We start from the raw sequence: 14,493 nt of genomic DNA, 5'->3' as shown, positions 1-14,493 counted from the left end.
AAAATGAAGGACAGGTGAAATAATATTTGTGCATATTCGAGGAATAAACTAAATGTGATCCAGGGAAACCTCCTTTAAAATATGTCTCTACGAAGAAATATTTCTCTGTGGTTTTTCTCTACTAGTTTCAATTAAAACCCAAGGCTGAACTCTGACATCCCTGAAAATGAACAGACATGCTTTTATGTCAAAAATACAAGCTCTAAAGACGAGGTGATATTTACTGTTTGGAAACATGACTGGCTCATCTCGATAACATTTCCTTTAAAGATTCACAACAAAATAAAGCGATCCCAAGCAATCAACCCAACCCCCTCGCTATTGTTAAAGTGTGTACCTCCCTTTTTTTTCTTTTTTTAAAAAAACATTGCAGCAGATGTTATCAAACAAATGTAGTGAAACATTCAAACGGCAAGCTCCCTAATTGTTTCTGTCTTGATTATAAAAACACATTGAAAAGTAGATCTGCGCAGTGAAATAAATGAAAAATATAATTAACATTCCAAGTACTCCTTACGCCACCTGCTCTTCACAAACTGCGCTGCAGCGGAGACACCTGATGTATAAAGAGTAATGAAGAGAAACCGAGCTTCCTTCTGACACAAAGAGAAAAGCTGCACGTCGGTTTGAAAGCAGATACTCTAACGGATATCTGGGTTTAAGGTTCTATGATGCAATTTGGATTGAGAAGATTTTGGTTTTTACAGCAAAATGTGTAAGTGAACACATTTACGCATCCGTATCACTACAATCCCTCCCAACCCCACTGGCTTTATGGACCGGCCCTGCATCTGTTAGGGCTGTCACCTGATGGTCTTTCTGTAAAAATGGTTATGAGCGGGATGCTCAGTCCACAGTCCTAATGCAAATCTCCCTCGCAGGATACTCAGAGAAAGCAGAGCGCAGTCGGTTCACCAGTAAATGAATGGGACCCCCTTTTAAGTACGGCAGCAAAAATAAATGTGTTCAAAAGAAACTTCCATTTTTATTCTAAGGGAGAGAGATTACTTTACGCCATCCATAGGCTGAAATTCTTGGGGCCCACGCCACACAGCTTCAGGCCACCTCTCAGGGAGGTTAGTGTCGGGGCAGCATTTCCCCCAGTCCACCAGTTGGGGAGAGGTGGGCAGAGCAAACACTGTGCCTACACAGGGCAAGGCATTGTGGATAATCATTGATAAAGACTGAAAAATTGAGGCATTCCACATAGAAATGACAGGTTTCACACACGGTGATTTGGGCTACAGTCACATAGATGCCGTGCACTTGGGGGTCAGCAAATTTTGTATGTTAAGGAAGAGAGATTAAACATTTTAGGCTTTGTGTGTTTGAATAAAATTTTATTTGTGGACACTAAAATTGAACTTAATTTCCATTTCTCATAAATTATTATTCTCCCTGCCCCCGAACCGTTTTCAAATATGGTTTGCAAGCCACATGAAAAGCGGCAGTGGGTCAGTTTGGCCTGTGGGTCAGAGTTTGCTCATCCTCGCTGTTCCTGCTCACCCTGATCATTCTTCAAAAATGGTTTCATTTAATCTTCTGCACAACTCTAAGAAGCATGATGAAAATGACATCTCTCACAGAAGGGGAAACTGAGGCAGCCTCTTGGCTATAGCTAGTCAGTGTCAAAGCCAGAGCTAAAAATCAGATCTTCTGAATCTTAACCCTGCCCTGCACACACACTTTATAGGATTCATATGGAATAGTGAAAAAAAGCACAGAGAAAATGAATTGTATATATACAGTGTTCCTTGGTATCCACCCGGGATTGGTTCCAGGATCCCTTCCCCGGCCCCCCAGAATAACAAAATCTGCAGATACTTAAGTCCCTTAATCAGCTCTCAGTATGCACGGTTTTGCATCCTAAGCCTAAACACATGATCATTTATACTTGTTAGCTTGCACTTCACTTTCTCCTGTCTATATCTACTTTTCCCCAGCAAGACCTTAGACCATAATATCCTTTCAGTCTCTTCTGGTCAGCCTTAGGTAAATAGATAAAAGATTACTGGTCAATATTATAACTTATTAATTGATACAAGGAAAATAATTGGGATGCATGCATTCTATATAGAACTTAAGATAGTTCAATATGTTCAGAATAAAAATAAATTAAAATTATGTGATATAACAATGACACAGCGTTAACATAGTTAAGACTTGATGTCAAATATTTCTAAATTTAACTAGACATAAAAATATTCAGGAAAATGTTTTAATGCTGGCTTTATATTTTATGCTAACACAGAAGATCCTTTTTAGAGGAGATCTCTTATAATATTACTTTCCTATTTGGTTATTAACCTAAGTGATGTTATTTTACTGGATTTCACATGTGCCGCAGATCCTGCTGGGAAAGCATAAAACTGGACTCATTTAGGATGAGGCAATGTGGCAATATGAGAAAAGCGGCCATATGTGAAATCTCACTTTATGCCTGTTGAAATTTTTGTATTTCAGGTCTCCTAGGGACATGTCCATTGTGCTATTATATAATTTTATCAGCATGAACTTCTGCTGAATATTTTCTCTTCTTTTCAAAACCCATATTTTTGTAGAGCTAACTTCAAAGCTTAATGTTGCAACATCTGTGCCCATACACCTGGGAGCCTTAGAAGATGCATCCTGAAGATTATCTACATTTTCTAATCTTATAGAATGCCACAAAATTAGAGAAAAAGGTTATATATTTTTCCTGGTCTGGAACTTTTTGAAAGAAACCCATTTATATCTCCTTAGAAAGATTCTCAAAATAAAAGAGAAGCAATGTTTATAAAACTATAAAAAACATCCCTACAGATGTAATAGAAAATGCATTTGTTTTTGTTTACAGATAAGAACAAGTCTTAATACATATGTCCAACTTTCCATTAAGAGATGCTGTGAATATATACAAAACTTAGAGCTATTTTCTCAAAAATGTTTTCAAACAAGACTCTTTTATACCTATAGAGTACAAAAGAAAATTCTATTACTTTGAACTTATTTATTACTTTTATTCAGTGGATCTACCAATAAATCAATGGCTGCTTTTTTATCAACCATTATGTTACACAACTGAAGCTGATGCCATTTGTAATTAACTAGTTATCAATAATGGGAAAGGAGCAAAGGGAAGGTCAGACATTGTAGTCATGTCATTTGGGCAGATTCACCAGGAGGCTGCAACTCTGTACTCCCCATGGAAACACCGGCTCAGTCCCTGCAGATCACTGGGGGAAGGGGTCCAACAAAGGGGGAATAGATGTATGCACAGTGAAGTTGGGGTAACATAGGGAATGTACGTGCCTGTCAATCTAACTGGGGAACCATAGATTGGCCAGAATGGGTGTGGCCTCTGCAAACCCACAAAAAAATTGGGAATACATAATCCCCTAAATGGAAGAGCTGGCTCTCTCCTGTTGCTCTGTTGGCTCTTGGCTCATGGGGCTCTCTCATTCCTGCTTCCTTGCATTCTCCTATATGGCCCATGGCCATGTGGACCCCACACACAATGGACTGATGGACTGCAATGGGAAACACACATTAAGCTAGCCTGATGATGTACTGCACTGCTCTCTGGACACTGACTCTAATTGTAGCCCGATTGAAGCCACAGCTACACCTCTTTTGTGGTGGGACTGAGGGAAACGGGACCTTGGAAACTGGGGTTTATTTCCATGCAAATAAAAATCACTTGTCCTCCCGTGCGAATCTCAGAAAATTCTTTTTCTTGGGATAATGAAAGAATTCCACGCCCACAAACAGGTGGGGATGAGCACCTCTTGCCACCAGTAACAAAACTAACATCATGTTATATGTCAATTACATCTCAGTAAAAAATAAAAATTATGGTTGACTCAGAATTTCTCAAACAGAAGATTGAGATCTTGACAAAGAGAAAGGATTTTATGAATAAGAGAGATGCCTCCCATCTCACCTTTCATTAATTATTTTACTTTTATAGAATAGAATATGCACATTGAAACTCCCTGCAGGTTATGGTGCTAAAAATGAAATGTGCAGAACACTTTTTAATCGAAAGACAACGTAGTGTATGTGAAGTTTATATAGATTCAAATAGTTAGGAAGGACCATGAATGAATTTGAGGAACTCCACATGTGGACTATCTCAACTTTGTCATCAATTTGTCAAATTATGATAAATACTAAATGCTTATGGAGTACTTTCTACGTCCCAGGTATTGTTATAATTGCTTTTCATGTCTTAACTCAAATTTTCACCACAACTGTATGTGACTTTTCACAATCTTACAAACAAGGAAAGTGAGACGTTGAAAGATTAAGTAACTGCAGCCACTATGGAAAACAGTATGGGATTCCCTCAAAAAATTAAATATGGAACTGCCATTTGACCCAGTGATACCACTTCTAGAATATATCCTAAAGAAACCCAAAACACCAATCAGAAAGAACGTATGAACCCCTATGTTCATAGCAGCACAATTTACAATAGCTAAGATCTGAAAACAGCCCAAGTGTCCGTCAGTAGATGAGTGGATAAAAAAGCTGTGGGACATTTACACCATGGAATACTACGCGGCTGTAAGAAAGAAGTCTCTCTTACCCTTTGGGACAGCATGGAGGGACGTGGAGAGTATCATGCTAAGCGAAATAGGCCAGTAAGAGAAAGACAAGTATCATACGATCTCACTCATACATGGACTATAATGAACAAAATAAACTGATGAACAAAATAGCTCCGGAGACATAGAAGCATGGAACAGACTGATGAATTTCAGAGGGAAGGCAGGGGTGGGGAACTGGGTGGGGAGAGATTCAGCAAAGAACTTCTATGCATAAATGCTTAACCCATGGACACAGACAATAGTGTGGGGAAGGCCTAGGCGTGGGGCGGATGCGGGGTGGAGGGATCAATGGGGAGGGAAAGGGATATCTGTAATGCTTTCAACAATAAAGATAATTTAAAAAAGAAAAGAAAGATTAAATAAGTTGTCCAGGGTCGCCCAGCTTGCTAAGTAGGGGCAGAGCTAGAGCAGAGCACCCTGAACCTAAGTTGCCTCACTTCCCTTTGGTTACTTTTCTTATATGTAACAGGACAGCTTTTAACACTTGCTTTGAAGCAAATAATAAAATAATAAAGATGATGCATTTTAAGTTATTTCAAACTTAAACAGAAATAGTCAAGACATGGGCAAATTAAATATCTGTGGTAAAGAAGGGAAGGGGAAACGTGGTTTAATTCATTCCCACAGGCATTATTACTCTCCTAAAGATAAAAGTCAAATTTTAACAAAAAACATGAAAAAGGTTTGACGGGCAAGTAGCAGAAGGCGACCTCGTCTCTTTCTCACATGCCATTTCGCTGTTTGCAGAAGAGGACTGGTATTCTCACAAGGGAGAGGCAAACAGTGGGTAGTGAGCTAACTCCTCAGGAATCAGGGGAGCACCCAATGCTAGAAGAGCCGCTGCGAGAAGGGTGACTTGTCCCTGTGTGCTGAACATGTTTTTCCCCCCGAAGGTCAGGTTAGTAAGAGCAATCTGAACACCCACATGATGTTCCTCATTTGCATGTCTTGATGTGCAATATACAAAGTAAATAATTTCTACTATGGAGAAATTAAGCAGGCAGGCACCATTGGCTATTTTACACTTTATAAGAACTACTGAAGGGAGCAATGCCATGTAACTGCATCTAAAGTAAGGGTTGTAGCAAATGTCTGTTGTCATCGTCAGACATGAAATACTCCAAACATACCATTTACTTGACTTGCTAGGAGTGCGGTGTCATGAGCCTGAACTAGGATTTGCAATAGAGAAAGGTTATCATACGCATAGACATGGAAGAATACTGAGTTCTAAATGCAGTGGAAATTTTTTAAAAAGGTGTCAAAATCACTAGCATGGCTCACTAATTAAATGGCATCCATGCCCCTGTCAAGAAGCGTTCATAATTTGGAAGCTGTAGCTACTACTGACCTGATTTTACAATTGAGATCATGTCTGCATTTTAATTTGGAAACAAAATTGATCACTGGGTTCTATAAACAAGGCCTGTCAAGTTATTACTTTGCAACTGCTTTGCAAACACATATTTATTTAAGAGCACTGTGACTTATGATACAGTGCACAGAGAAATGATTACACTTCATATTTCATATGTTAGTTTCTTTTAAGAGATTGCTTTATATATGAAAACGGAATTCTTCCAGTTCTTCAATAAATATTGAATTTCTTTGATAATGGATTTTTAAGATAGATTGAAAAAAAGATTTCTATCTTCAATATATTTACTTCTTGCCCCAAATACTGCTTTAAAATTTACAGTGTTCATTCCTCTTATGGCTTCAAAGATCATTATAATGCTCAGTTATTTTTTAACAGTACTCAATATTATGGCATCTTAATATTACCAGACAAAGCTTGCAATGTAGAAGGTTCATATAATGTGCATATTTTACATAAATTGTTTCCTTAATCACTAACATATGAAGGATGACAGAATGAAATCCATACAACAGGTGATGTTTGTTTTATAGCCATTTCAAATTTTCTAAGACTCATCCATCTAGTTCATAATTTTGATTTCTTATAGGCTCTCTCAATACTAAAATCTTTAAATTAAATTGAATCTAAATGAAAAAAAAAACCACATTTTCGTACTATTAGGAAGGGCAAAAAACTGTTATAAGTATCTTTTCTTGCTACTTGACTATATTCTACTCACAAAAGTAGGTTGACGATTAAAGAAACGTTCATTTCCCCCCTTACCAGACTGCGACTATATACCGATGACTCTGACAGTGAATTCTAGGCAGGAATCCAAAGAAACTCTCTATTTTGATGGTTAATTTCAGAGCAGTCCTACCTTTTCCACTTTCTTTCTCTCCTTGGTCATCTGTTAGCGGAATCACTTCTGGTTGCTCCGCAGTCGTGGCATCTTCTTGGTTGGACGAAAGCTCTAAATAGAATGAGACAGAAGGATACTCAGGGGATGTTTCAGTTGAAATCACTGACAAAACACACTTACCAAAGCACAGAAAGTGAAAGTTCTTCCCACCCCCTCCAAATCTTAGCAGGCCTACCAAGCAGAGCACTATTGCCGTTCTCTGTAAATCACTGCCCGAAACACACGCACCCCGCTCACACCCCAGAGCCTGCAGGGCCGCGCTCGCGGTTTCCCCGCTCTCTCTGCTAACACCGCGGGCTGGTCTCGGTACCTTCTGTTTCCATGTACGAGCTCTGCGACTCGGCCTCAATTTGTATCTCATCCTTCATTGAATTGTTCTGTCCTCCTGTTAAAAAGAACGATTGAAAAATAAAAGAAATGTGATATGTATGACCACAGCTTAAACCCTGGTTTCAAAAAGCAAAACTTTCAGAAACCGCACTTTGATCACGCGTGAAGAGGTAGATAATAGTTTAGAACAAAGACACCATTTTGCAGATCATCAAATTTATCTCAATGATTAAAAAATATATATAAAAAAAGATAATTTAGACAAAAACTTCTTTGAGCTGACCGGTGTGATTAGTGTTTGGTTTACGAATGTACTAACAGCAATGGACACAACCTGGAAGCTTTGACATTTTAAATCATTTCTGGGCTGCGTGAGTGAAGTACATTTAATTTTCCTTTAAGATATTGATATTTCCTGGATTGAGGATCACTGGAAAATTAAAACCTACTTGCATTTTCATTCTTCCATGAGCATGAAAGACTTGAGTCGTGTGAACACACACCGACGGGGTCACCTAACAGCTCAACTATTCTCTAATGCAGCAGAGGTCAGGGGGGTTCAGCCAACCCACGGTTACTCTGAGGCCGATCACCTAGTAATGGTTTTCCTCCCCACCCTGGCTTCTCTCCCTCCCCTTCCCGGTAGAGTTTAGAACATCTAAGTGCTCATTAAGAGAGAAAATTGAAATCTGTCCATTTTGCCTCATATTAATAAAAGATTTGATGCTGAGGATGTTTTACTGTTTAATTTCCCCTTTATTATAGGATCCATCAAAATCTGTAAATAGTAATGAGGGACTGTGACTTACTTATCACACCTTTTAGCAGTAAGTTCATTCCTTAGGCTACTAAGCTCTCAATATACCCTATTGCAAAGAACCCTGGAAAGAGAATTGGATGCTCTTTGGGCTTTATTTTCATTATTATTTATTCATTAAACATATCTTTACTGATTTCAGAAAGAGGAAGGGAGAGGGAGAGAGAGAGAGAAACATCAGTGATGAGAGAGTCATTGATCGGCTGCCTCCTGCACGCCCCCTCCTGGGGATGGGGCCCACAACCCGGGCATGTGCCCTGTCCAGGAATCAAACTGCCATCTCCTGGATCCTCGGTCTATGCTCAACCACTAAGCCATGCCAGCTGGGCCATTATTAATTTTTTAAGGCCAAAAAAACCACAACTAGATAATATCTTAGATTCTATCTTTGGCTGTATATGAGGATATTTCCCCTAGCAAAGTTTCTAGTCACACTGCATTTATTTATTGGGAAGAGGCTACTGAAAGGGAACCACACTGTTTATTGAGTGAGACTCATTTTCTACCCCCATGGATACTGGGAACTCTCCAAGTCATTGCTGGGACCTGAACTCATTACTTGTGTTCTGTGCAATGGAGAGAGGGAGTAGGAGCAGCCACCCTGAGGTCTTGTGTGCACCCAGTCCCGTCGCTCCACTCGATGCCTTTTAGAGGAAAGCTGTCAGGAACAGGGAGAGCACAGTGCAGCAGGGCCCGGAGCGCGGCTGCTACGGTGGGGCTGCTGATGGACACCAGGGATTTTCTCCGTCACTAGTAAGGTCCAGCCCGTCACTTTGTGGGTGAGAGGCCATTGCATGACTTTTGTGGAGTATTTCTCTCCCCTGCTTTTTTCACTCGTCCCACTCTTGATCCATTTCACCCATATATTTACACATTTTAGCAATCTTTGCTTGAAATGAAAAAATATATATTTTCTCCATTCTAATTTTTCTGAAAGTTAGTAAAAATATAACGGAAGAAATGAGGTATAAGGCTTTGAAATCCAAGAATAACCATTTTTTCTCATTCCAGAACCAGGCCAGGAATTGGCATATCAGACAGAGGAGGTATGTGTGAATTCCCTGCCCCCCCCCCCCCCCCGCAGGCCTGCGGGGTGCTAATGATGACTCAGCCCAGCTGCCTCCCTCTCCAGTGCTCTCAGACACTCCACAGTCCATCTCGAATTCTTGACCCCACGGGGGTGAGCTTTATGCCTGCCTCTCCACATTCAGTCTAGTTGAATTCTACCCACTGTCCTTTGGCTTAATCCCTCTTGGCAGAGAAAACAAAAGAACATACAGGAGCCCATGGTTTAAATGTATATTTTTTATACAGTGAACTCAGCCATCCATACTAACGGGGGAGGGACCATGAGAACAGCTAATCCAAAAATTCATTCAATTTTCTTTAGAAATACATCACACGGTTGCTTCTTGGAAACCTGGTAATTAAGTTTGGCTCGAGCCAATGTTTTAATGAATTTGCATAAAAATTGGTCTGGCAACATCAGTCTGGAATTAAACATTTTTAGAGGCTAAATTTAAACTCACTTCGTAAATGGACGTTTTTAACCAATAGCAACAATAATATAGTTTTATTGTTTGTAGATTTTTAGATGCTTGTATCTTCCTAAGAACAAAGACTTTGCTTCTTTGATGCTTGTCTTAAAGATCACGGAAACTGTATTCTTTTGTTTAACTTAAAACTTGACTGCTGCTGCTCTTTAAAACTACTTTTAGCCCTGGCCCGGCGGCTCCACTGGTTGGAGCGCCGTCCCTTTTCCTAAAGGTTGTGGGTTCGATTCTCGGTCAGGGCACAGGCCTGGGCTGAGGGTTCCATTACTGGGAGGTGACTGATTGATGTTTCTCTCTCTCTAAAATCAATAATCATATCCTCAGGTGAGGATTTAAAAAAAAATACTTTTACCATGTCTAGAAGTGCTTCAGATTAAGAGCAAAATTTAGATTAAAGTGAGTTTGACTATCTTTGTCATCCTTACATTTTTTTCCTGGGGAAAATAATACTTTCCTAATAAACATTATTTCTAAAATCCTTTATTTTTCAGTCGTTACAAAAGAAAGGCAATTTCCTTATGGAAAGACGGAAAAGACATACAAGTATTGATATTATAGCTATTTACAACTAAGGGATTGCCACTGTTAATATTGTAAAGGGCTATCATTCTCGTGTGTGTGTACACAGGTGTGCGTATAGCTGTATATGTGTGTATGCAAATGTATGGACCTGTTCTATGTGCACGGGCTGGTCTGTGTGTGTGCCTGCATGCACACACACACATACGGAAATGTGTAAATGCATCCTGGAATTAAAGTGAACTTACGCTTTGACTCTTGCTATTGTAGCTTATCTTTTTATAAGCTTCTTCACGCTGTCATTACAATTTCTTCAGAAATCTTATTTTAAAAGATGCATTATATTCCATGTTATGGACAAATGTTTTTATGTTTTTTTTTGGTTTTTTTTTGCCATTAACTGTATTACAACAAACATTTTTGTGAATAAATATCTCCATAGTTTTGATGGGTCTTAATTTAAGATAAATTCCCAAAGCGTTATGCTTGGATCAAAGTATGAACATTTCACCTCTTAGTAGATTTTGTCGAGATTACTGATGTGGAGGTTATGCTCACTAGTCACTCGCTAACGGTGTGTGTTCCTGTTTGGACACCCTCTTCATGCTAATTCTATGCATTTTCAATCCTATTTAAACCTTCGATATTCAAAGAGTAAAGACAATGAAATCATGTTTTATCTGCATGACTTCAAGTAATAAAGAGGTAGGCTATGTCTTTATATTTATAATGACTATATTTCTTCTTTGTAAATTCTAATTGGGTGCTGGGCCCACTTTCCTCTTGGGCTGTTTTATTTTTTTCTTATGGATTTATGAGGTCTTTATTTTTTTATAACAAAATAATTAATTCTTTGTCATTTAAGCTGAGAATATTTTTCCCAGTAGTTATTCTTTAGAGTGTGTTTAGAACCTTTATTTATCATGTCAAAACTTATATATTCAGACAGCCATTTTTTTCTTTTATGACATATATTGACATACCCATGCACACATACTGCAGACGTGTGTGTCTGTATTTTATACAATCACAGTCTGTGTGTATATATTCATAGCTCAAAAGTAATCTTTGTTTCAAAATGGTAAAAAATACCCTTTGGTTCTTTTAGTATAGTATTTTTATAGTTTCATTTTTACATTTCGCCTTTACGCCTTCTCGAATTTAAGCTGGTGTAAGGAATGAGATTGGGATTCAGCTTATTTTTCCAAATGGCCAAATAGTTGTCTTAATACCATTCATCGAGTCATCTGTCTTGGAAACGTCAGCCTAAATATGTACTGAAGCTCCACATCTCCTTGGGTCTGTTTCTAAACGCTTCATCCTGTTTCATTGATCAGCCTGTCCATTCCTACAGTTGGACTACACTCTTAATCACATATTTCAAAGATTCCATGTCACTTTTAGTCTATTTATTCTGTCATTGACTGAAAATATTATATCTGGGAATGCCCCGTTGCATTTCCAATCGGATTTTATTCCTATTGTATCTTTCCATATCACCAGACACATAAAAACCCATCATTATTATATTTAATCAGGGATTTAAATACTATTGATATAAAATGACAAACTTTCTCACTTGAGACTTTTTGCTAGAAGCCTAACTGGATATATTCTAAAGTAGTTTTTCATGTTTTCTTTTGATGTTCATTTCCCAATGACATCTTTTTCTAACTTTGCACTGTTAAACCCTTCGTATTTTATTGAAACTAATTCAATCTCTTTTTAACACTTAATAAAGTAGCCTAATTACATTTACTATTGTATTCTTTGCATGTATTTCTGTTCTCTTATTTGATATATTGTGCTTGTGTTATACTGCTACTTTTTAGAATTATTATTTGCATTATTGACTATACTCTTGTGTTTGGTATGATCTTTCTGGGAAATTTAGAAAGTAAGATCTCTTCCTTTAACTCTATTGTTATTTAATTCTATTTGCGATTATCCCCAAAATTTGTGAAATTATTCTTCAACCTACCATTGTCAGAACCCATAGCAAGTAGGGTTTTTAGTTTTGATTACCTCTGTGGAAGTCAGCCTTGTGCACAACCACCCCCATCCTGCCATAGTCTCTGTTTTATAAACTCTGCTGTTGATATTTCCTTTCTTCTTGTTTCCCCTCATTTCTTTCCTCATTACCTCTCTTTCTTCCTTCCTATTTTAATTATATAAAATGTAACCTTCAGAAAAGTACATACAAAAATTACACAAAGCTCAATTAAATAACCTAAAGCAAGTAGAAAATAGATATTTCCTTATGAGAACCATTCAGCTAAGAAAGAAGCCCAGCTCACAGTCCAATCAGTATCTCTTCCCCATCACCAGTTTAATCAATAACAACTGTCATAGTAGTAACTATATACATTTTCTGTATTGTTTTTATCAGTTAAGCACATCTTTCTAAGTATTGTAATTATTTTTCCTACTTTTAAAAGTTCACGTAAATGAATTGTACAACATACATGCTTTTATGCCTGCTTCAGCTTAACAGTATGTTTGTGAGATGCGTCTATGTTTTAGTCTGTAATTGTAGTTTGTAGTTCTTGATGAGGCTTCTGCTTCCTCCTTATGTTTGTTCCTCTTCATGTAACTTGTCTTTTCCTTTTGAGATTGTTTTTGAGATATTTCTCTTTATCGCTGAGATTGAGCAAGTTGATTATGACGTTCTTAGGTATAATTTTCTTCATGTCTTTTGTGCTTTGGGGTCATAGAACTTCTTGGATATGTGGGTTCATATTTTATGAAATTTCTGAAAAATTTCAGCCATTATTTCTTCAAATACTTTTTCTGTCTCTCCCTCTCATGTCTGCCTTCAGAGATTTCAATCCATGTATATTGGCTTGGGGTTGTTCCATAGCTCCCATGGCCTTTTATTTTTTCTCAGCCATTTATTTTCTCTATTTCAATTTGAATGGTTTCTACTGCTACAGCCTCAAATGCACTAATCTTTTCTTTTACAGCGTCTAATCTGCCATTATCCTTATCAAGCATGGTTTTCATCTCAGCCACTGTTTTTAACCTGTAGAAATTCAATTTGGATGTTTTTTATACCTGCCATGTCTCTAATTAACATGGACAATCCTTTTATCTTTTGGAAATTGTGGAATACAATAATAATAATTTTTTTAAATGCCTCTACATATGATTACTCTATTTGTGCCATTTCTGGATTGATTTCTATCTACTGATTTCTTGTATTGGTCAAACTTTTCTGCTTTTTTCAAGAATTGAGAAGGATCTGGGATTTTACCTCACTTGCACAGGCCTTCTGTTAGTTTATTCAGAATGAATACTTGGGTGGTATATTTTCTTAATCTTTGTATTCCTGAGAAAATATTAGTCTTGATTTCATGTATGAATAATAATTTCACTAAATATAGCAACTGTGTTATTTAGAACTCTGGAAATGTTATCGCATTTTCTTCTGGTGTTTACATTGTGGAGGAAGAAAGTTAAGGGAAACCTGATTTGGGTGAATTAGCTTGTAACCGGGTTTTGACTTTCCTATTTGCTTTACAAGCTTTCCTTTATCCTCGATCTCCATAAATTCCATGAGCCTTTGTAGGTGTCTGTTCTCCTCTGTACTTTCATTATCTTTCCCTGTAAATATAATGTGTACTTTTGTGTTCTGGATGGAGGAACTGGTTTGCATTAGGAAAACTTCTTTTGTTATTTACCTAGGGATTGCTTTACTTTGGCTTTGCCTGTCTCTCTTCCTGGTATTCCAAGGCTATGTAGCTCTGATCTCCTGCATTTACTTTCTGTATGTCTCACATTTATTCTCATTGTTATTATATCTTCATTTCAGTAGTTGTAAACCTAATGCCTATAGAGTTCAGGCAGTAAACATAAATAAATAAAGCCCGCCTCTCACAAATGTAATGAGTGACGAGGATTGTGGAGAGCAAATGCCTCTTCAAAATGTGTCCACTACTAATCACCTGGCATTCAGCTCTAATAAAATATTGCCAGAAAAACTAAAATCCGAGTTTTAAAAAATGTAATATTCTTCAGCAGCAAAGCAACCTGAAAAAGGACCTCACAGCTTACCGTTGGGATGATCTTGGTCACACTCGGAATGTTCTGTTACTTCGCTGTCTCTTGTAATATTGTCATCTTTTGCAGAATCTGACATAACAAACAAGTAAAACCTCTAGTCAGCATTTTTAATCAGGAAAGAGAGCAGCTTCCAGCACTAATATGATAGCGTTATATTTGGGGGATATAATTTATTATTTTTAAAAAAAAATACCATGAAAATACTTAAATGTTTTCACCAATAAATAAGACTTTCTGAAAATACTATGTGAGATGCCTGCACAAAATCTGCAATTTAACGATGGTAGAGTTGGTTGGGACATCTTTTTGCAACAAAGAAGATAATGTAAGCGGGCTTT

At 37.6% G+C, this 14,493-nt stretch overlaps 1 protein-coding gene across 1 annotated transcript in view; it reads right to left on the bottom strand.

Annotated features, from left to right (window-relative positions):
- LOC107536346 (mono-ADP ribosylhydrolase 2) overlaps positions 1 to 14,493 on the bottom strand; it is an 83,905-nt gene that overhangs the window by 43,111 nt on the left and 26,301 nt on the right. Inside the window, exons 5-7 of the mRNA XM_087819298.1 lie at positions 14,147 to 14,224; positions 7,185 to 7,259; positions 6,833 to 6,925 (exon numbers count right to left, since the gene is read on the bottom strand). Coding sequence (XP_087675424.1) covers positions 6,833 to 6,925; positions 7,185 to 7,259; positions 14,147 to 14,224 — 246 coding nt within the window. The remainder of the gene's footprint in view (positions 1 to 6,832; positions 6,926 to 7,184; positions 7,260 to 14,146; positions 14,225 to 14,493) is intronic.

Source organism: Miniopterus natalensis, chromosome 7 (genome assembly GCF_054644295.1).
Source record: "Miniopterus natalensis isolate mMinNat1 chromosome 7, mMinNat1.hap1, whole genome shotgun sequence".
In the NCBI taxonomy this organism is placed as follows: domain Eukaryota; kingdom Metazoa; phylum Chordata; class Mammalia; order Chiroptera; family Miniopteridae; genus Miniopterus; species Miniopterus natalensis.
This window is presented reverse-complemented; position numbering and strand designations above follow the sequence as displayed.